This window comes from Symphalangus syndactylus, chromosome 11 (genome assembly GCF_028878055.3).
Source record: "Symphalangus syndactylus isolate Jambi chromosome 11, NHGRI_mSymSyn1-v2.1_pri, whole genome shotgun sequence".
Lineage (NCBI taxonomy): Eukaryota > Metazoa > Chordata > Mammalia > Primates > Hylobatidae > Symphalangus > Symphalangus syndactylus.
In genome coordinates, this window is record NC_072433.2 from 84,140,364 (window position 1) to 84,163,600 (window position 23,237).

Below are 23,237 nucleotides of genomic sequence, written 5' to 3' on the forward strand. Positions count from 1 at the left end.
GCAGCCAGCTTTAGCCCTGCCGGCACTAGCCCAACACAGCTGGACTTGAGCTTTGCTTCTTATGTCATTGAAGGACTCAGGTGTTAAGAGACCAAGTCCAGGGCCTGCCCAAAGTAGAGAGTCTAACAGGACATGCAACCCCTGCATAAAGCTAGTACCCAAAGGCCAGGCCTTTAATGTAAAGGTAAACTAGAAATAACTACCCTTTCTCAAGGAAACTACAAGTAAAGTGATCCCCGGACCAGTAAGTACTCCCAGACACTCTGCAAGAGCAAATGCAATTTCTCTCTGGAATAATCCACTTTAGACTCAGGCAACATAAGCTCACAAACATAATTCATAATACAAACAAGGAAACAAGATACCATAAGCAAGAGCCAGCAGAAACAATAAACCACAAAATCAGATACATAAAGAATTCAGATAAAACAATTACCAGACACAGATATATAATATGTATGCTTAATGTGTTTAAAGAAATGAAAGAATTAAAACTATTAATATAGATTAGACATTATTAAAATAATCATTTCTAAGAGATTCAGATAAGTGGCAAAACAATGGGCAGGTGTTTTTGCTGATAGTTTCACTGCTGAATTAAGAATGTTCCCTTCATCCGAGTCTCAAGCGTCACCTACAAATCCCCAGGTAAGTAAAGATACCTCCACAAGAATAAGAAATCTCAGCACTAGAGGAACACAAAGCAATTCAGCAAGGAATCCCCATCTATTCAGGCCTCAGTGAAAACCAGCACAAATACATAAGGTATCTTCAAACAAAGCATCCCTTCCTCCCCTCAGAAAAACCTGTTTGCATTCTGAGCTACGGCACACAGTTGTATAGGTTGCCCACTATGCAACGCGACCCAAATGAGGAACAAGTGTGCCTTGAAACAAGATTTTTCTCTCCAGCATTCCAGTGTACCTGACCCAAAGTCTCTGGCCATTCCAAGCAGGTTGCTCTATCTTCCTTACCATAGCCAGAAATCCCCTGCCAGATAGTAACATTTACTTCCAAACTGCAGAAAGCCATAACCAGAAGCAACCTTATAGACCACTGCAGGACCTAGTCCAAGTTATACCTTCCAAAGAAGTAAATACTAAATTTCAGAGGGAATAGGGCCAAGGCCAGAGAGTCAGTGAAGTGACTGTGGTGAAGCCAGGATCACGACTCAGGCCAGGCCACACTCTCTCCACGTTGTTGTTATTAGAACCTCACTATACAAATGAGCACCCGTGACAACAGGCTGGCCAACATCCTGGTTTGCCTGAGATTGAGGAGGTTCCCAGGATGCAGGACTTCCAGGATTTTGGTATTTGGTTTTATCTTTGTTTGTTTGTTTAGAGACATGGTTTTGCTCTGTTGCCCAGGCTGGAGTGCACAATCATACCTCATTGAAGCCTCAAACTCCTGGGCTCAAGGGATCCTCCCCAGTAGCTAGGACTAGTAGCAGGCACAAGGAACCATGCCTGGCTAATTTTTTTATTTTATTTTTTGCAGAGACAGGTTCTCACTATTTTGTCCAGGCTGGTCTCAAACCCCTGGCCTCAAGTGATTCTTCCACCTCAGCCTCCCAAAGTGTTGGGTTTATGTTGGGTTTACAGGCACGAGCCACTGCGCTCAACCAGACTTCCAGTTTTAAAACCAGTTCCAGGCAAACCAGAACAAGCTGGTCACCATATGTGACAGTCATAGGCTCACCTTGACTCCACTCTTGGTTATCTTGCTGACAGACTCAAAATCTGAAATAATGAAGGCCACCAGATAGGTGCTCATCTTCACAGTGACATCAAAATGGTCTTCTATGAGTCCTTCAGCAACAGTCACAGATTTCACCTAAAATCAGAATAATTCAAATTATCGAGTAATCCAATTATCCAATACAGTGAACATGAGAAATTTCCTAATTATCAGACATAATATTAAAAGTGTATCAATCCCAGCACTTGGGGAGTCCGAGGTAGGCAGATTGCTTGAGCTCAGGAGTTTGCGACCAGCCTAAGCAACATGGTGAAACCCTATCTCTACAAAAAAAATACAAAACTTAGTCCTGCTGGTGGTGCGTGCCTGTAGTCACAGCTACCGGGGAGGCTGAGGTGGGAGGATGGCTTGAGCCTGGGAGGTGGAGGTTGCAGTGAGCCAAGATTGAGCCACTGCACTCCTGCCTGGATGACACAGCCAGACTCTGTCTAATGATGCTTCTATAATTACTTTAAAAGTTATCTTTCCAATATCTAATTATAATTTAGATATTAATGTCAAACAGTTCTACTCAATTTCTTTTTTATTGAGATACAATTCATATACCATAAAACTTACCATTTTAAAGTTTACAATACAGTGTAAATCCACATTTGGCATATGTGGATTGATAACATGGATGAGACAAAGCAAAACTGAGATTGTGAGTTTTGCCAAGATGTGGCTGATCCACTTGTCCTTAAATACAGGTTTGAGAATTATCTGGCAACGCAACGTCGAGCTGTTGAGCATATATGCAACGGGGAAAATATACAACCCTGTAGTACCTAAAAGAGCTTCTGTTCTTCTGTATAACTGAAAGTAACCTGGGTCGGACGCGGTGGCTCACGCCTGTAATCCCAGCACTTTGGGTGGATCACGAGGTCAGGAGATTGAGACCATCCTGGCTAACATGGTGGAACCCCATCTCTACTAAAAATATGAAAAATTAGCCGGGCGCAGTGGCGGGCACCTGTAGTCCCAGCTACTTGGGAGGCTGAGGCAGGAGAATGGCGTGAACCCAGGAGGCAGAGCTTCCAGTGAGCCAAGATCACGCCACTGCACTCCAGCCTGGACGACAGAGTGAGACTCTGTCTCAAAAAAAAAAAAAAAAGAGATTTGCTTCATTGGAATCACCTTTTTAAGTGCAATCAGAGAGTAAGGGTGGGGTATGGTTGATGGAGGTACAGTCTTAGAGGTCTGCCCCTAAAGAAGAAAGTCTAACACCTCAGCAATAAAAAGCACGGAGATGGAAAAAGAACCAGCCAGAACTAGCCGGTGAAACCATGGTCATGGGCATTTTTCCTGTAATCCTATACTCACCTCTATTGTTCTGCCCTCATCTTTTTTTTGTTGTTTTGTTTTGAGAGATAGGGCCTTGCTATGTTGCCCTGGCTGGTCTTGGACTCCTGACCTCAAGAAATCCTCTTCTTCTGCCTCTCAAAGTGTTAGGATTACAACCATAAGCCACCTCACCTGGCCCTCATCCTTCTTAATACCCATCAACCACCAACTTCTGGTCACCATTTGGTCATTGAAACCAACTCTGCTACCCAGCCTAAGATTACTCATAAAGGATCCCAAATCATCTTTTCTTTTTAAATACATTCTGCTTCTGCCTACCTACAACAAAAATTTCTTTTTTTTTTTTTTTTGAGATGGAGTCTCACTCTGTCACCCAGGCTAGAGTGCAATGGCACGATCTTGGCTCACTGCAACCTCCACCTCCCGAGTTCAAGTGACTCTCCTGCCTCAGCCCCCCAAGTAGCTAAGATTACAGACATGTGCCACCATGCCCAGCTAATTTTATATTTTTAGTAGAGACAGAGTTTTACCATGTTGGCCAGGCTGGTCTTGAACTCCTGACCTCAGGTGATCCACCTGCCTCAGCCTCCCAAAGTGCCGAGATTACAGCCATGAGCCACCACACCTGGCCAAAAATTTCCATTCTCGAGTTGTCTTAATTATTAGGAAAATAACCTAATTAAATTAATTCAAATTTAAATGTGATTAATTTCTGCCCCATGCCCAAAAGCTTCAATGTTCCAATGGTATATATTTTGTTTTTCTGGTTTCCAAAAAGATCTTTTGAGACCCCATTGTTCTCCCCTCAGCTCAATATCTGCAGCCTGAGGTCAGGCTACTCGTATTAGATTTCTGTTAGTGAGAGGTGTTCCCATCCAAAGGAACAACATTGCATTAGAAGTTTTCCTATAGTCAAAAACAAAAGAAGTTTTCCTATCTTCACTAAGTGGATCCTGGATATCCATGGATTTAGACTGTAGCAACTTCGTGGAGCTTCCAAAGCTCCAGGCCTTCCTTCTGAAAGCCTACAAATTTCTCCACTAATCCTGTTTGGTCCTTCAGTCTCTCTCCTGTCTCCTTCCCATCCCTGATCCTTTATTCTCCTAGAACTTTGATTCACCAAGTAAAGAACTCACTTCTGTCCCAGGGAGTAATACCACAATACTGGGGGAGAGGACTATATTTTGAAAAAGCACATCCTGTATCTTAAATTTATATTAGGAAAATAGCATAATTGTTTCTTGTGTTTTCATATACAAGGGTGGGAGTGGGGACAGAAGTTCTTGCCTGGTAGGAATTTGCAGAAGAGTGATTTTTACAGAGGATAGCCCTCTGGCTTGAGGTGGGAGATCCAAATCTTGTTTGAGGAAGGCATCCTTATGGTATGAAGGCAGGTAGGTATAGAGTTTTAAGGTTGAGAAGCACCATACTAGAGGTCAGTCTGTGGCTCTCGGTATCTCTCCATGCTAAGATACTGCTTTCCCGGTCAGCACAGGGACAAAGCTGCTCATCCCTCAGGACTCTAGGCAAAGCCTATTCTACCCTGAGTCTCATCCCCAGTGAGTTTCTCTGAACAAAGGATGTGCTTCCAGGAGGTGTTATATACCAGCTGCAGAATGACAGCCCAGCTGATGCTTTTCTAAACTATCAGAATCAAAGGATGATGGCACTTACTGAACAGTTTTATTCATTTGGCATGGTCATCTTTTAGTCACTTTTAAAAATCAGAGGGAATGCTGTCCACATCCGCATTGAGATTGGGGAATAATAATTTCCCTCGGGAAGCTAAGCTATCTATCATGACTTACCTTCAGCACCATAATATTTGGAAAAGATTACTTTTATTCTCTTTTTCTGTCTACCCAATTTTGTACATTCAGTTACAAATTATATAACAAATATTACTATATAGTACATGTAAATTATAGAAAATAACTATATGCTAAAAATATGGCCTTATTGACAAAGCATTACCTTTAAAATCATTTTAAAAGATCGTATGAGAAAATGAGGGTGAAAGTGCTTTGCGAAGGGCACTAATATTTAAACGTGACCTGAATTTCTTATACCACCTCCCTCCTATCAGCATGTATAACCTGGAATGGCACTGTTACTGAAATCTTGCAATTTTAGGGGCAATTTTTACTTTGATTACATATAATTATGGCTTGAAACAAAAGCATAGGTTATAAATGAAAAGTTATTAATGATCTGCCAGGCAATAAAACAAAACAGGTGACTGTCACTGGGGTAATGCAAGTCACAGAGAATCAGTAGATTTTCCTGTAGAAAATACACAGGAGTGCAGACTCACCAATGGCATATTGGAGATGGCTAGGTGCCTTGGCTCTCTTCTAATTTTGATTGAGAAACTTGCTTTGAAAGCAGGTTCATCAAAGCAGGGAAAGGCCATTCTAGCTGCAGTGGGTTCAAATTGTGTTGATGCAAGTATCCTAAAATTAAGGCAAGTGAAATAAAAATTGAGCATGAAGCACCAGGAACTCTAAAACAGTTGTTTGCTTTTTAATTCGTAAAGTTACTATAAGATTGATGGATTTTACTACTAAAAAATATTTTACATGACAAAAACTATCATAAACTAAGTTAAAAGACAAGTTAGACTGGGCATGGTCACGGTGGCTCATGCCTGTAATCCTAACAAATTTTTGGGAGGCTGAGGTGGGAGGATTACTTGAGCCCAGGAGTGTGAGACCAACCTGGGCAACATGGTAAAACCCCATCTCGACCAAAAATACAAAAATTAGCCAGGCATGGTGGTGCATGCCTGTAGTCCCAGCTACTCGGGAGGCAGAGGTGAGAGGATGGTTTGAGCCCAGGAGGCAGAGGTTTCAGTGACCTGAGATTGCGCCATTGCACTCCAGCCTGGGCAACAGAACCAGACTCTATCTTGGAAAAAAAAAAAAAAAAGTTAAAAAGAAAAAGTAAAAAACTGGGAAAATTCATTTAAGAAGTATGTGAGGAAGACTTAATAGCCTTAACAGATAGTGAGATCCTAAAAATGTGTAAAAGAATACCCGATGGTGGCTCATACCTGTAATCTTGGCACTTTGAGAGGCCAAGGCGGGTGGATCATGAGGACAGGAGTTCGAGACCACCCTGGCCAACACGGTGAAACCCCATCTCTACTAAAAATACAAAAATTAGCCAGGCGTGGTGGTGCACGTCTGTAATCCCAGCTACTCAGGAGGCTGAGGCAGGAGAGTAGCTTGAACCTGGGAGGCAGAGGTTGCAGTGAGCCAAGTTCACGCCACTGCACTCCAGCCTGGGTGACAGAGCAAGACTCCATCTCGACAAAAAAAAAAAAAAAAAGTCCCCAACAACCAAGGGAATCTCAGGCAAAGTCAAAGGTCATAAACAGGCAACTCATTAAAGAAGAACCTACAAATCATTAACAAACATATCAAAAGCTGCTCAACTTCCTTAATCAAAGTTGCATAAATTAAAAAGAGATATCACTTGGGGACCTTTTTTGCTCTAAAAAGACTGCCAATATACAGTATTGGTGAGGGGTAAGAAAAAATGACAAGGTTTATCAAAAATTTATAGGCTCTTTGGGGCTTACCAGTTTTACTTCTAGTCATTTATCCTAAAGAAATAATAAACAAAGATGTTCATCAAAGTGTTGTTGATACTGAAAAATTGGAAATAATTTCATTTCCTTTCCCGAGGTATTAAAGATATTAACGTACAACTATGTATTTTAATAAAATCATTAAAATTATGTCTAGTAATACTCATTTACATAAAACATCTCCCCAACATATAAGTTAAAAAATGTCCTTTGTAAAAGAGAAAATATAAGAATTCCATTTATATAAAATAACACATATGCATATCCAGAAAGAAGTCTGTGACAATATTCCACTGAAATAGAAGTAGTGGTTAGTTCAGGGGGCTATGAGTGACATAAATTTTACTTTTTTACCTTGATAAAATAATATGGAATTTGAAAAATAAATTAGTATAATCTACTAACAAATAAAATTCCATTTTAAAACTGAGCATAAAATCTCCCCCAAATAAGTCTCCTCCTTAAAAACAGAACCAAAGCAAGATGAGTAGAGATCTCTAAAAAAGTTTCAACTGAGATAAAAGTATTTCCTCTAATAGGCTGCTAATAGGATTTGCTGAAGTCCTAACCTGTAGTATCTGTGCACGTGACCTTATTTGGACATAGGGTCTTTACAAATATCATGGAGTGAAGAAGAGGCCACCAGGCTGGGCCTTAATCTGGTATGTCTGGTTTCCTTATAAGAAGATGGAGACTGGGACACAGTGAAATAGAATGGCCATGCGACTAACAGAGGGAGAGACTAGAATGATGCAGGTGCTAGGCATGGAGTACCAGGGATCCAGGGCCACCACTAGATGCTAGGAAGATGCAAGGAAGGATTCTACCCAGAGTCTGGAGGGAGCACCGGCCTGCTGACACCTTGATTTCAGACTTCTAACCTCCACACCTGAGAGAGAATACATTTTGTTGTTTATAGCCACCCAGTCTGTGGTACTTTGTTACAACAGCCCTAAGAAACTAATGCATAGGTCAGGAAAATTAAACATGTTTATTATGTCTCAGAAATCGAACTAAATAAACAAATAGATATTTACTCTGATAGAGCTGGGGGAAAGAAAATTGGTTAAAATAGTATTTTAAAATGAGATTTAAAAAGCAAGGGAAAAAGCCATTTTTAACACTATAAAGAAGATGCAAAAGCAAAACCGAAGAAAAAGTTCAACAATAAAGGGAATTTTAAAAGACAATCAATCTGAAATAATGAATTTAGCGTGGGCAGCATTTGCAGTTTAAAAGAAAAAGAGAAAAAAAATACCTCAGTTCCCCTTCCTTGGTTCTGTAGGTGCTTTTGTAAAATCCGTGGAAAGTCTCCGAAAGATTGCCAGCATAGTGAATGACAACTGTGTACGGGAGCCCGACAAGGAGGGGCTCGGGAGCCAGCAGCGCGATTTGCTCCTGAGCGGGGTGTTCCAGGACCTGCAGGGGTTCTTCGGATAGCCTCTCTCCAGCTCCCTTCCTGAGGATGGCCCTAGATATCTGCAGGTGGTGACTATGCAGGATGATGGTGCTGGTGGGCTGATTGGCTGTGATTTCTACTTCCGTGGTTCCCCAGAAGGTCAGCGTGGTAAGGTTTGCATGGATCAAGAGATCATAATGAACTGGGATGACGTACTCAGGAAGTCGTATTTTATTCCAAGGAAATGGCGTCCCATCACTACCTTTTGGAGATGCTTCACTGCTGTGACACCATGAAGGAGTGGACACAGTTAAGACAGCCAACAGTGAGCCAACAAGTAGAAATGACATGGTTGCAAGGGACCATTTGAGGGACAGAAACACCATCTTCTTGCTCTAACTACCTAGTGGCACAAATGTACAAAAGCAAAAATATATGTCATTAGAATGTTATTGACACAGCATAATTTCAGAATGTATCCACCCAGCATTCACAGAAATAGGCATAAACTTCCAAAAGTACTAGGTCTTTTCCTGAAAGCAAAAAGACCTTCCCTATGTTATGGTTTCATATAAGAAAGATGTTTACAGTTAGCAACAATCATTAACACCTGCTAGAAATCATCATCTGATGTTCAAAGTTTAAATTAACTCTACCTGTCAGGGTTCTTGGTTGAAAGCAACCGAACAAGCTCTGGCTGATGTAGGCAGAAAAGGAATCATTAGGAGATCCTGAGTGGCTCACTAAATGGATCACAGAGTTGCAGGATATCTGGGAAACCAGGCTCACGAAACAAGCAAAACCAGAACCATATCAGAGGAACAGCTGATCAAGCTACCACTCCCCACTGACACTGGACCTCGGAGAAAGCCACTGTAGTACCCTGGAAATCAAATGCTGACATGGCGGCAGCCACCACTAGAACGAGGTCTCCACTTCTCCTGTGAGTATACGTGACAGTAACCTTTAATAACATCAGTGTCTTCCTCAAATTGTCATGCCAAAAGTTAATTACATATTTATTTAGCCAGGAAGAGCTTAAAGAGCTTAATTTTCCCAGTAGTTTGTGGCAAACGTATCAATCACCTGGATTGATTTTAAAGACATAAAAGCAATGTGAATTTTAGGCCGGGCATGGTGGCTCACGCCTGTAATCCCAGCACTTTGGGAGGATGAGATGCGCAGATCACAAAGTCAAGAGATAGAGACCATCCTGGCCAACACAGCGAAATCCCGTCTCTACTAAAAATACAAAAATTAGCTGGATGTGGTGGCGCACACCTGTAGTCTTAATTACCTGGGAGGCTGAGGCAGGAGAATCGCTTGAACCTGGGAGGCAGAGTTGTAGTGAGCTGAGATTGTGCCACTGCACTCCAGCCTGGCGACACAGCAAAACTCTGTCTTAAAAAAAAAAAAAAAAAAAAAAAAAGGCAATGTGAATTTTAAGGGAGTTGGCAGATTCTTACCCCAAGAATCAAACACAAGTTTTTATTTCTTTTATACAAACACACCTTTCTAATGGGTGTTTGCCAAGAGGGACCCATACCAGGTGAATGCAAGTGATTGGCCCAAACTCTTCTTGTTCCAGTTGGGAAAAGTAGCAACCTTACAATGTGGATCCCTCCAAGTGTTCACAGTACATGGAATTTTCCCTCTCTGAGATGTCAAGTTTCCTAACTCTGGCTGCATATTAACGTAACCTGGGAAGCTTTTAAAATTTTCAATGCCTGGGTCCTTATTGACAATTAAACTGGAATCTATGGTGATAAGATCGGGGTATGGTTTTATGGATTGTTTAATTTCTGGTTTTTGGTTTAAAAAAAAAAAAAAAACTGTCCAGAGATTTTACTGAGAAGCCAAGGTTGAAAAGCTCATCCTTGCCAAACCCTGGCTTTCCCCCTTCAACTCTATGTGATGGGATACTAATTCACGGCAATGGCTGAATGCCTTCCCTAACCCCGCACTTCCTTGCTCCCTTCCCAAATGCACAGCTCAAGGGAATTCCCTTCTCCTCACCTCCGGAGCAATCTGGAGGCTAAACAGTAAGGATACCTACACATTAAAGAGAGTCTTGGAAATCTCATAATCCCAGTTCAAAAGGCACCACCCAGGTGAGAGGAAGTGTGAATAGGGAGAACATTTTTTTTCCCTTGAAGTTGGGGAACTAGAGAGTAAATGGAACTTGTGTTTTGCTTTCCATATAGAATTACTGGCAGCAACAGCTTAATGAGCACTGCCCTTGCCCCAGGATGGGATCCAGAGGACTCTGTGAAGGTGGCAGGTTCAAGCATGTAAGGACTCTGCAAGTCCCCGAGACCTCTCCAACAGCCCCAGAGGAGATCTAGAAATTCCAACTCGTTATGAGCTGACAGAAAGGCTGATGGGCTGCGGAAGGGGTTGGTACTAGGACCTTGGATCAGAGGCTTTTCAGGGTTGGGTCCATGAGGGGGCCAAAAAGAAACAGTTATGTCTCAAGGAGGATGCAGTGCATGAGTGGGGCTTGGTAAAAACTCCATGTAGTGAATAAAGGGCTTCACTAATAAATGCTCTTATTAATCCCAAACAGTAGGCTACATCCAAGATTCTGTGAACATGTTCGTGTGTTTGGCTCTTCCCCTGAAAAATTAGCTCTTGTTTGGCTTTGCTTCCAATAGTAAGTGTTCCAGTTTGAAACATGGCATTTCATGGTTCTGGCTGGTCTCCTAGGGTCTGGTTTTACTAACAATTTTCTGAAAGGGATGCAGTTAAAAAAAAAGAAAGCTCTCAAAAACAGTAGTCTACTCAATAGAAGCAGCTCTTCCCAAGAGAAGTACAATTCTCTTTGAAGTTACACTCCACTAACACTTAAAGGAATAGAAGCCAAAGAGGAAAAAGAACTAATATTTACTAAGCTCCTCCAAAATGCCAGGCACTTTACACATGCTCACGCTCTCTAATAGCCTATTATTCTCATTCAAGGTGGGGTAACTGAAGCAAAGAAACATTCACGTAACTTTGCTAAGTTCACACAACTTGTTGGAATGCAATCCACATCTGTGTGAGTATAAACTCTCTGCTTTTTCAGCTTCACCAAGATCTCTTTTTTTTTTTTTTTTTTTTTTTGAGATGAAGTCTCGCTCTGTCTCCCAGGCTGGAGTGCAGTGGCGCGATCTTGGCTCACTGCAACCTCTGCCTCCCTTCCTTTTATTGGGGCACTATAGTATACGAAATAGATCATCAAGAAGTAATTGAGGTTCTTCCAGAATTTTCTGAACAATGAAATTAACAAGCACTGTTGGTAAATAATAAAAATGCTGGATTAATTTGAAAAAAAAAAAAAAAGTACTAGAATGTTTCTATTCAGGCCGCACCTGAAAATGTGCTACTTATACTAATTCCAAATCCTCAAGGAAGAGACAATTGTGCCCAATTTTCAAGTTTTTTGTTTTGTTTTGTTAATTGTTGACCACGTCCTGAGTTCAGAGCGAATCCTCTGGGTGTTTAATAGGAAACAGATAATTTCTTTCTGAACCTAGCCTACACAAAGAAATCCAAAAGCGTGAGGAAGCGTGTACTCTTCCTCTTCCCCTCATGGAATTAACTTTGTAGGCCCACCTGGCCAGTGAGGCACCCAGATAGGAAACTTTGAATTTGCGTCAACAGAGGTGCTTTATCTGAATAAAACCCAGCCAGAGCCAGAGTGAAGGGGAGGGAGAGAATTGCCGACCAGAAGGAGAAGCAGGGAGGGAAGTGGCCTGAAGGACACACACGGCCCGCGCATCCCACCCGACCAGAGTCGTTAACCCAAAGCCTCTGGGTTTCTCTGGCACCTATGGGCAGGTGCCTTCCTCAGCCCGAGCCAGCCGCCCGCCCCACCGCGCCTTTTGGCCTCGCGCGGGCGTCGGTGGCCTGCAGGACTGGCAGGTATCCAGGCGCTAGGCGGAGAGCGGAGGGAGGCTCCCGCCGGCGGAACAGCGGGGAGACCCGCGGAGCATGCGCACCGGCCACGCGCCCGGAGAGACAGGGAGAGGGACCGGCAGGGGTGGGCCCGCCGCCGACCCGCCGGGCACCCCGCGGACTCGGGCCTAGCCAACGACTCCCCCTGCCCTTCCCGCGCCCTGTCTCGCGCCCCGTCTCCCTCCTCCCGCGCCCCGTCTCCCTCCTCCCGTGCCCCAGGCCCTCAGCACCCCCTAGCCCCCCCAACGGCGGGCGCAGGGAAGGGGCGGGTCCCGCGCTCTCTTCCCGGCCCGTAGTCCCCTCCCCGCGGCTTGGGCGCGCTGTACCTGGGGGTCTGGGGCCGCGCTCACCCTTGCGCCGCCGCCACCACCGCCGCCGGCCTAGCTGCCCCAGGACCGAAAGTGAAAGTGCAGCCCGGGGAGCGGCTGGCGGGCGCGGAGCGACGCTTTGGCCAGAGCCCTAGCGGCAGGTGGGGAAGCCCCTGGCTAAGGCGGGAGCTGGGGAAAGGGTAAACGGGAGTGGGGCCAAGCGGGGGAGGCCGCAGCTCCCAGGAAGGGAATTGGTAAATGAGCGCTGCACGCCGGGGAAGCTGCGAGGTTGCGATGCGGGGGATCAGGCGTGGGAAGTGCACGCCTTTCTGAACGCGGATCCTTGTGTGTGTGTGTGTGTGTGTGTGTGTGTGTGTGTGTGTGTGTGTGTTTTGAGATATTTTTTGTTTTTGTTTTTTCACTGTTTAGCGTTGCGAGGGTTAGGGGCATACAGGAAAGGGCCGGTGCTCAAGTTGGGGACCGAAACCAGGCAGGCGCTGACAAGTCCACCAAGCCTACACGCGCTCGACGCCCATTGGACTCGCTGGATGTCCGTCATGTCGCCCCTGCCAATGGGCTGAGAGCTCTTGGCCCGCCTCAGAAAGAAACAGGAACCCAGTAGTCTGTTGTAGCGAAGTGCTGCACCTTCTGGGGCTTCGGTAGAGAATGACTACAGTGGGAGATGCTGTAGAGGAGATAGGTGGGTTAGAGGTGGCCCCCAGGACTTTCCTGCACTACCAAGGGCCACTGTACCCCAAGGATTAGCTGCTTCCCGCATCAACACGTTCCCTCTGATTTTTCAAAGTAAATGACCATTTCTTCACTCCCATTAGAACAATTAAAGCTGAATAAAATGGCCAAAAAGACCATCTTTAAACAGTTGAGGCTAAATGAGGTAACAAGTCAAGAAAACACAAACATTAAAACACCAAATGCTACAAGTTTATTACCGAAAAGGGGTCCCTATCCAGACCCCAAGAGAGGGTTCTTGGATTTTGCGCAAGAAAGAATTTGAGGGGAGTCCATGGAGTAAAGTGAAAGCAAGTAATTAAGAAACTAAAGGAATAAAAGAATGGCTACTCATAGGCAGAGCACCCCCAAGGGCTGTTGGTTGTCCATTTTTAGGGTTATTTCTTGATTATATGCTAAACGGGGGAAATTATTCATGCCTCCCCTTTTTGGACCATATAGGGTAGCTTCCTGACGTTGCAATGGCGTTTGTAAACTGTCATGGAGCTGGTGAGACTGTAGCAGTGACGACCAGAGGACACTCTCATTGTCACCCTGGTTTTGGTGGGTTTTGGCCAGCTTCCTTACTGCAGCCTGTTTTATCAGCAAGGTCTTTATGACCTGTATCTTGTACCTACCTTCTATCTCATTCTGTGACTTAGAATGTCTAACCTCCTGGGAGTGTAGCCCAGTAGGTCTCAGCCTTATTTTACCAAGCTCCTATTCAAGATAGAGTTGCTCTGGTTCAAACGTCTCTGACAATTTGGTGAGTGGACCATGGTCCTAGTGGGAACAGGACACTTTTCATGCGGTTCTCAGACTTTCTTCTCCCACTTCTTTTTTGGCCTTCTTCCCTTTGAGAACTGGGGATTCCAAGTCACTGCAACAGTATTTTTCTTTTTTTTCAATATTATGTTTCCTTTTTAAAAATATGTTTCATACTGCCTATTCTCTCTAGTCAAGGACATTTTATAATATAAAGATTAACACCCTGTTCCAAGACTCAACTATGGTGGGATCCAGAGAAGTTTTTTTCACTAAAATTCAACAAGAAATGAGAACTTTGAGATCTGGTAATTTCTGCATGTTCAGAATTTGACAGGAGGTATCAATGGATAGCATGTAGCCTCCAAGATCTCCAGACATCTCGGAGTGCTCCCAGTTTACTCAAGATAAGACCTCTTTGTCCAGTAAATGTATGCATTTCTTTGCTTTTGAATTTATATTTTTGAATATGATGGTTTTCCTTTTGCTTCTAGTAAAGTTTTTTGTTTTTGTTTTTTGTTTGTATCTCTTTTTTAATACATATTGAAAGTCCAGCTGGCAGAACTGAATGCACCCAACAGGCTGGAGGTTAATACAGAAGACAGCTGAGGAGACAAACAGGGCAATGCCCTGAATGGGTGTGGGCAGAAAGGAGCTAAAGTGTAGGCGAGGAGAGAGCTGACACCGCCACCCGCTCCACGCCGTTTCCCCAAAAGTTCACCCTGACTCAGACTTTAGCTTGTCGCCCTGGCCGTGATTTCATCTTTAGAGTTGAAGTGCACTACAAAGAGCGATAAGTCAGAGGATTTGGCAGCATTCACTTCTAGTTTCAAAGCTCTAGCAGGGATGTAGAGGAGGCAGACCTTGGAGTAAGGACTTTAAGGAGTCCTAGTTCTAGAGCTTGTGAGATCAAAACAGCAAATTACCAAGCTTAGAAATGGTTAGAAGGAAGGGAACAGAGAGAAAGGGTACCTAGGTTTATTGATTCCCTACCAACTGTTAGATACTGCTAAATGCTAGCTGTGTGTGCATGTGTGTGTTTATAATTTGATCTTTTCAGCAACCCTGTAATGTAGGTATTATGCTTTATAGATGAGAAAAATGAGACAGGTCGGCAACTTGCTCAGAGTCAAAGAGAAAACACATACTACTTCTACTCACATTGCATTGGCCAGAACAAGGAGGGGTTGGTAAACACTAATAATATTGTGTACCATATAGTATATGAGGGCTGTTTGGCCGGTTGAGCCCATCCATTGCAGAGGCTTTTCAGTGTCCTTAGTCTCAGAGGTGAGCCAGAGGAATGAGGAGAATTTCAGGCCTAGGCCAATGAAATACATACCACTTTGAGCTATTACTGATCTACTTAAAAAATATTGAATTCTAGATATTGTCAAGTGATGTTCAATTTTGCTGTAATTGATTGATTCAGTTCTGCTTTCATTAGCTTTTAGTCAGTTAATGTCAGCATTTGGCCCATTTCTTCTGTTTTGCTGCCAAAGGTGCTCCTATTTTAATCATATTACCACTCTCCTTTTTGATGTAAAATCTCATCCAGAATCATGATGTAGAAAACAGACAAAAGGAGGCCTGCTCTTATTAAACAGGGCAGCTCTACCCAGTCAGCCTTGCCCAGTGCCATCCGGCCCTTCCACACACACTGTGGTCCTTGAGACTCTTCCATAGGCTCACAGGGCCTTAGAACTTAATTTTTTTTAAAAGCCAATTTAAAAAAGAATAATAATGCCCCTCATTCTTGATATTCTTGATAAAGAGGATGACTTCTTTTCCCCCTCTGTGCCAAGTTGCAGAGCAGGCTTGCTTAACAACAGCAATACCATCTTATTAATAATCAGAAACAGGGAAGACGGTACAGATGCCATGTTAAAGACTGTTCCAAAACAGGCCACTGAGCTCATATCAAATAATAAAGTCCTCTGAAATGTGGCAGCTTGAAAGCATTTACATATAGTCTATCTCATGGGATCCTCACATTGTACTTATGCAGGTGGCTAGTAGCTCCATTTTTCTAGAATGAGGAAACAGATTAGACATGTGAAGTGACCTACCAGGGGACACCACATGGAAAAAGCCTGCTTTAAAGTGAAGCCAGTTCAAAGGACAGCAGGGCTGGCAGAAACAGAGAATACCTCCACTAAAGCCCTCAGCTCCAACTGTCCTGAGCAAACCCTGTCCTTAGACTTTCCATTCAAGAGGACCAATGCTTTCCTTTTTGATTTAGCCAGTTGGAGTCAGTCTTCAGAGAGAGTCCTGTATTACCATACAGCAGAGCACTATGGGAGGGAGCAATGTATGCCAGATTCTGTAGGAACAACTCAAGCAAGTTGAGTGACCACAGCTGCCCTTGAACTTCTAGAACTGTGGATCCTGAAGCACATTCTAGGTGCCCTGAGGACTGATCACCTGTTTCCCATTTTCCCTCCCTCAGGCATTTATTTCACAAGATACTGCTGCCTAAGGTAACCTGAGCATGTTTCCAGTTCTTGCAGCCTTACAGAACCCAGGGAATCCACCCGTCTCCATCCTTCCTCAGTAGGTGACAGGCCCATCTAACTGCTGTCTAGCCAGTCTTCTCTATTGCTGTTGCTTTTTCCTTTGCTTGTGTCAACAAGGAGGTAAGTCACCATGACATATTTCTTAAATTTGTATTTCTTTCATAACTAATGAGACTGAACACATGCACTGAACATATGTTAATTAGCTGTTTTTGCTTTGTGTTTTCTCTTTTGAGAATTATATGTTTACATTTCTTGTCCATTTATCTACTGGAGAATCACAATTCAGTTATATAAAAATTATTTATGACACACAAGAGAAAGCAATGAAATTTCTTTAAAATGCAAAGTGTCACAGTCAGTAAAGCTCTACTGTTTCAAAGAAAACCCACAAATGTGTCTGGATGAATCATGTCAATTTCTTAAAAACCCAGATCTATACCTGTTATGGTGAGTTGTTTGAAATATTAGAATTTACTAGATATTGTCAATCTGAACACGTTAAAGCAAACCTTCGTTTAGGAGGCTTTATTTTATTTATGACTCCCTCTGCCACAGCTATTTCACAAAGAAAGAATGAATTATCCAGCCAGGAGTGAACATGATCTTTGCATATGCCTAAAGGAATGATAAAAATATTGGGATGAAAAATACGTAGATTTGTTTATTGTTATTTTTTGAGGGACCATGGTGTTATGCTACTAAATAATTGTCTTGCCTTAACTATAATGAATATCTGTTGCAATAACTAAACATGGGAAAAATAACTTTTTAAAACCTTAGTTTCTAGAAGGTTAATGGATTTTATTATATTGAAATTAAATGAGCTATGATACAAAGGAGGAAAGGGAAGAAACGAATAACTTTCTCAATGAAGTTCTGTAAAGTATATACAATTGGGGCCTGAAAAGAGAAACTCATTTATGCTCATCCATAAGTGGCTGTGTGAAATTGACAGAGTTTGGCTTAAGTGAAGTCTGTGGTTCTAGGAATGCTTGCAATTTATTGGAAAATTAGATTGTAATTATGGAAGAAATGACTCAAGTGGTCTTCAGGCCACCACAGCCTTTATTTTTTCCCAACCCTTCCTAAGAGACAGTTTTCCTTATCTCACTTAAACTTATGAGTTTGAACTAAGTGGTGGGAAGTGGAAGAAAGAGATAATATCTTACCCCTATAAATCTACAACACTCCCTTGGCTACCCTGGTGCTTAGGAGTGCTGACTTTATCTGTCCTTAAGAAGCTGTCTGGACCATAGGAGGAACGCTTGGTTTTATTTACAAAGCTGTCTAAAGGATGAACAAATGTTTAGAGGCCTTTGAGACAAAGAAATACCAGCTATTAAATTGAAGGGAAGGGCAACAGTTTAGGCATAAACATTTTAAAATGCAAGATAATCTAAGCCTTTGTAAAATTTTAAGAGTAGTCTAATAGGCAGGTTTAGGGAAATAACTTAATTAAAATGACCTCTAGGCCAGGCGTGGTGGCTCACGCCTGCAATCCCAACACTTTGGGAGGCCAAGGCAGGCAAATCATGAGGTCAGGAGATGGAGACCATCCTAGCCAACATGGTGAAACCCTATCTCTACTAAAATACAAAAAATTAGCCTGGCATGGTGGTACGTGCCTGTAGTCCCAGCTACTTGGGAGCCTGAGGCAGGGGAATCGCTTGAACCCGGGAGGCTGAGGTTGCAGTGAACCAAGATTGTGCCACTGCACTCCAGCCTGGCGACAGAGCAAGACTCCGTCTCAAAAAAAAAAAAAAAAAAAAGAAGAACTCTATACTAAAAACAAGTTTTGATTACTCGTCTGGACTTGTTTGGCTCCAGGGGTTATTCTGTAAGTTTTGTTCTTCCAAGCAGAGACTCCCATTTAACTACATGACTGTGGTGGCAGATGCTCCTAGTAGCCCACCCAAAATCCTCTCACCTTTCCTTCTTTACTAACAGACCCTGATTTGTTTATGCATACCTCAGCAAAATACCTAGATAAAATACCCAGCCTCCCCTACGTAATCCATTGCAGGTGACCCTATTGTTATTCTGTCTTGCCCATTCAGATGTAGGTAGAAGTTTCTTGGTAGAAATATCCAGAAAAGCCTTTTTAAAAAAGTAGAGAATCAGCCGGAATCCACCTTTGTTCTTCACTCACTGTCCTGTAACAGATGCCTGCAGATGCAGCAGGCATCTTACAACCATGAGGACGAAATCCACTCACTAAGGATGCTAGAATAGGAAGACAGAAGGAACCCCATCCCCAGTGACATCTTGGCACTGCCTCACAAGCCCTGGACTGCCTGCATAAGGCATCTTCATACATGAGGAAGATAAACACCTTACCTTACTTGTTTAACAAACTGTAGTCAGCCTTCTGTTATATCCAGCTAAAAGAAGTTCTAAAAGATAGCATTACAGATCAAGCCATAAAGAGCTAAATCATTTCAAATATGTGTTCTCATGTTATAATTTTTTTTAGTGAATCCAACTGTTACGGTATTTGTTTAGGAAGTTTTCCTTGTCACTTTTTACTATCTTGTCTAAGAAAATGGCCCATTTCCTTCCCTTGGAGGAAACAGTGTCTCTTATTGTTAATTTTATTAGTTATCTATTATTGTATATCAATAATACGAACATATCAACTTAAAACAACACATTTATTAACTCACAGTCTCTGTGGGTTGGGAGTTTCTGTGGGCTGCAATCAAGGTAATGACTGGAGCTGCAGTCTCACCTGAGGCCCAGCAGAAGGGAAGGATCTGCTTCCAAGCTCACATCATTGTTCCAGCATTCAGTTCCTTGTTGACTATCGGATTGAGAACCTCAGTGTTTTGCTGACTGTTTTCTGGAGGCTGCTCTAAGATATGACTAGTTCCTTGCTATATCCTATGGGTTAGAAGCAAGTCACAGGTTTCTCTCACACTAAAAGAAAGGAAATTATGCAAGAGAATGAATACCAGGAGGCAAGGATCATGGGGGCAACTTAGATTATGTCTGCCACACTAATGTTACTGCACATTGAAGGTATTTCTACTATTATAATCTTACGATTGGCATAGTCTGTGTTCTTGAGGCAGGGAAGGAGACATATATCAAAAAAAACAACTGGTGGGTGGATAATTGGGAAGAAATTACAGAAGTGACTAGATTCTAGAGACTAGAAAGATTTGGTTCTTCATTGAGCTGAAAATAGGAATATCTCCCAAATAAGAGATATTCATGAGAAATTAATGATAGCTTTTTCCCTGATGGAAAAATGAATTAGCTTATGCTCATCAGAAGTGATGCCAAATTCAGGAGAAAGAAGGCAGCTGACATCCTGACCAACAAAGAGACCAAGGCCCTATAACTGGATTTGAACATCGGTGAAGAAGATGATTAAAGGTAGAAAGAGCCTTTACAGTCTAGAGAGAATAGTATAGGCCCAATGGAAGCTCAAAGTTGAAGAGACTTTTAACAGAAAGACAAAGGAAAAGGTGTCCTTGGGACTAGGGGTCCAAGCAAGACCTGAATTATAAACTGAGCAGCCACAGAGAAGCACTACAGATGTAGTTGAGTTATCTGAGCCTAACACCAAATATTCTAAAAAGACCCAAAGTACTAACCAGTTCTGACAGCAAGACCAGCCCATGTTTACCTCTGCAGAACTTTGAGAATCTTTGGCTCATTTTTATTACCTAACTCCCAGTCCATAAGAGATGGGAAAGAGACCAAGACTGAGTGGCTGGATCAGCCAAAGATGTCAAAATTAAACTTCAGTTAAATTAGCAAGAATTCTGGGCTTTTCTGTTTCTGTAGCATTGTGTTAGATTTATTTTTTTCCTTGGTTTTCCAGTCCTGGTGGTAGATTGCTAAACTTTAATAAAATCTGTGTGAGTTTAGCATTCTGACTGTTCCCATTCTAAAAGATGAAAATAGAAAACTCAAAGTTTATATCACTCATTTGATCTTTGTAAATGCACTGCTAAATAAAACACCCAAACTATTAAGGTGGTGTTTTGTTGTTGTTGTTGTTGTTTGTTTTGGGTTTTTTGTTTGTTTGTTTTTGTTGTTTTTTTTTTTAGATGGGATTTTGCTCTTGTTGCCCAGGCTGGAGTGCAATGGTGTGATCTCGGCTCACAGCAACCTCTGCCTCCCACATTCAAGTGATTCTTCTGCCTCAGCCTCCTGAGTAGCTGGGATTACAGGCATGTGCCACCACATCTGGCTAATTTTTGTACTTTTAGTAGAGATGGGGTTTCTTCATGTTGGTCAGGCTGGTCTTGAACTCCTGACCTCAAATTATCCACCCACCTCGGCCTCCCGAAGTGCTGGGATTACAGACACACTCAGCCATTAAGGTGCTTTTCTTTTTTTTCTTTACTGTTTTTGTAAGCAGTAATTTATTAATAGATCCAATAAGTAAATTGAAGCAACAAAATACATCAGAACGCTTACAAAACTTGCTTAACAGAAAAAAGATTCCTGAGCCACACTCTGAAAAATTCTGATACTGTAAATCTTGAGAGATAAATAGACACATATATGTATGTGTGGATAGATGGATGGATGGATGGATAGATAAAGGGAAAGATAGAGATTGAGATATAGCCTAAACTTCATGGCAAGTATAAGCTACTTTTGGGAATTTAGGGGAATAAAAAATTATTTTATCACTGTTTTACTAGGAACAAAGCAGATTTTCCACACATTAGCCAGAAAATGTAGGAGAATCAGTGAACCTCAAAGGGCCAGCACTCAAAACTGGGCAGCATCAGTATCAGTTCTGGATCCTAGAAGAACTATTGGAGATGATGCAAACAGAAGAGGGAAGAAAGGTAGACAGAGTCTGGACTCAGCTGCAGTTTGTTGACAACTATCTGAATCATTCCCTTGCATTCTTTCTTAACGAATTATAAACGTGAAAATCGCACACTTGGAAATTAAAATATGGGTGTGTACTGGAGGGAAAGCACTGAGAGAGGAGTTAGGGGCTGGATAGGCAGATAGAGATGGAGGGTCTCGGGAGAAGGGACAGAAAGGAACAATGTTCACAGGAACAACTGCAGGACAGCACCTACCCCGCCTCTGCAGCTAACAGGAAGAAATGTGGTTAAGAACTTGCCCTTATGCCAGGATGTTGCTCAGCAGGGACTGTCTCAACTTAGGCACAGGTGCAACAAATCAACCTAAATGTCCTTAATTTGACCCAGCTCACTATAATGCCATTAACATAACATTAGCATTGTGGTTTTAGGCACCTCCCACCATGAGTTTCACTTAGGCATTCAACCAGTTGGAGTCACTTTGGTCAACCTTAGGCATGCGTAGATGTAGTACCCCAAGAGGGAATTTTATCCCTCCCATCTGGGCAAAACCCACAGAAGACTTCCTGGCCTCTGCCACATAAAAGACGCAGAACACGGACACCTTACTGGCAACCTGCTTTCAGGACCCCTCTCTTCGCTGAGAGCTTTCCTTTTGCTTAATAAATTTTGCTCTGCCCTACTCACCCTCCGTGTCTGTGTGCCTATTTTGTAGTTGTGAGATAAGACCCCTCACCAAACTCCAGGGGCAAAAGCAGACTGCTACAGCACCAGAGTGGCCATTCTGCTTGTGAGTTTTGGACTATACATTCTCAGCTGGCAAAACAGAGGAACTGTATAGTAAGGAATTAATAAGTGTTCATTGTTTAGAGCGTACAAACTCTAAGCAGAAAGGAGGATTACATCAACTGGGACACTTTTGAAAGAGAAAGTACATGGTAACCTAAAGACTTGGGGTTGGAGGGACGGACAACCAGCATAAATCAAGTTTCCCCATGGGCAAAGCCAGGGAACACAGAAAGCCATTCCTGCTAGGCAGTCCCAGGGCACAGAGCAGGATAGAGAAGGGTGAGGAGTGGACCTGTAGGGGCCAATGGAAGACCTCCAGCCTCAGCTTGTTGAACCACAGCAGGTGTTTCCTATGGGTCTCACTAACCAAGCATCAGTTAGCAACTGTGATCACCTAATTCACCTGCTCATCAAAGCAATATATAATGCCAACATCATTTCATGTTTTGTATCCATGCAATTACAAATAAGGAAAAGAAAAATAACACAATCAAAAAGATCAATGACATTTTAAAAACTAATTTCTATGTTGTGTCAGGGTTCAATGGCAGAGCACAGAATCACTAAGCTATTTAATCAGAAAAGGATTTATTGCAGGCTATTACATGACTTACATAATCATTGGGAAGGCTTAAAAAATACACTAGACTGAGCTTCCAGAAACAAATCCCAAAACCACAATGCAGAACTTGGCCACCAGTGAAACTGTTTCTCTTGCCATGATCCAGAAGCCATCTGCTAAATTGGGCAGCCTCTGCCACAATTGCTGGCTCCAGAACCATATCATGTGTACCACAATCTGTCCCCACAAAATGAATAGCTCAAGAGCTGCCTCTCTCCCTACTGAAATCAATTCCAAATTCAAGTCTCCCACCAGTGCTACTGTTTGGCAGAGCCTAAAGCGAATCCAGAATCTAGGAGCAAGGAGTCTGGAAAATAAAGTGTTTGCTTTCCAGGCTCTGCAGTGGTGTGAGAAATTCTGAAAAGCGTTTGGAAGAGATGCTGAGTGAGCCAATCCCAATATCTGCAATAAATGTTAAACTGTACTGAGGATGAACAAATAAAAAAGAAATAAAGCAATCATGAGGAGGCCTCAAGTAATATTGATTGTAATTATGAATAAAAAATAATAATTGAGCTACCAATCGTAGATTTAGATTATGAAAGACACGGGGCACTTGGGAGTGAGATGAATATTTAACATTGTGACAGAAGCATATTGCCAAAAATCAAGTTATCATTTAGTATATTTGGAATGTCTCCAGGGGCTTTAAAACACTTTTGCCTGCTCAACACGCCTCCCTTTCCTCCTGTAAGTGAATAATCACACTGCTCGGGCTCAGTCTGAGATGAACA

General features: G+C 42.5%; 2 protein-coding genes across 18 annotated transcripts in view; one reads left to right on the forward strand and one right to left on the reverse strand.

Moving 5' to 3' along the window:
* The window catches only part of ERAP1 (endoplasmic reticulum aminopeptidase 1), a 47,840-nt gene extending 35,408 nt beyond the window's left edge, over positions 1-12,432 (reverse strand). For 3 of the 17 annotated variants that reach the window (XM_063612325.1, XM_063612314.1, XM_063612320.1), the window contains exons 1-5: positions 12,299-12,432; positions 9,334-9,437; positions 7,896-8,439; positions 5,360-5,498; positions 1,702-1,836 (exon numbers count right to left, since the gene is read on the reverse strand). In XM_063612325.1, the coding sequence (XP_063468395.1) occupies positions 1,702-1,836; positions 5,360-5,498; positions 7,896-8,422 (801 nt within the window). In that variant the 5' untranslated portion in view covers positions 8,423-8,439; positions 9,334-9,437; positions 12,299-12,432. Of the gene's footprint in view, positions 1-1,701; positions 1,837-5,359; positions 5,499-7,895; positions 8,440-8,692; positions 8,915-9,317; positions 9,438-12,298 lie in introns of those variants that run through there. The other 14 variants (XM_063612326.1, XM_063612315.1, XM_063612318.1 and 11 more) reach the window with 12 other exon arrangements.
* Positions 12,309-23,237, forward strand: part of ERAP2 (endoplasmic reticulum aminopeptidase 2) — a 123,491-nt gene continuing 112,562 nt past the window's right edge. The window contains exons 1-2 of the mRNA XM_055233353.2: positions 12,309-12,441; positions 16,224-16,410. The gene's annotated coding sequence lies outside the window, so the exon portion shown is untranslated. The remainder of the gene's footprint in view (positions 12,442-16,223; positions 16,411-23,237) is intronic.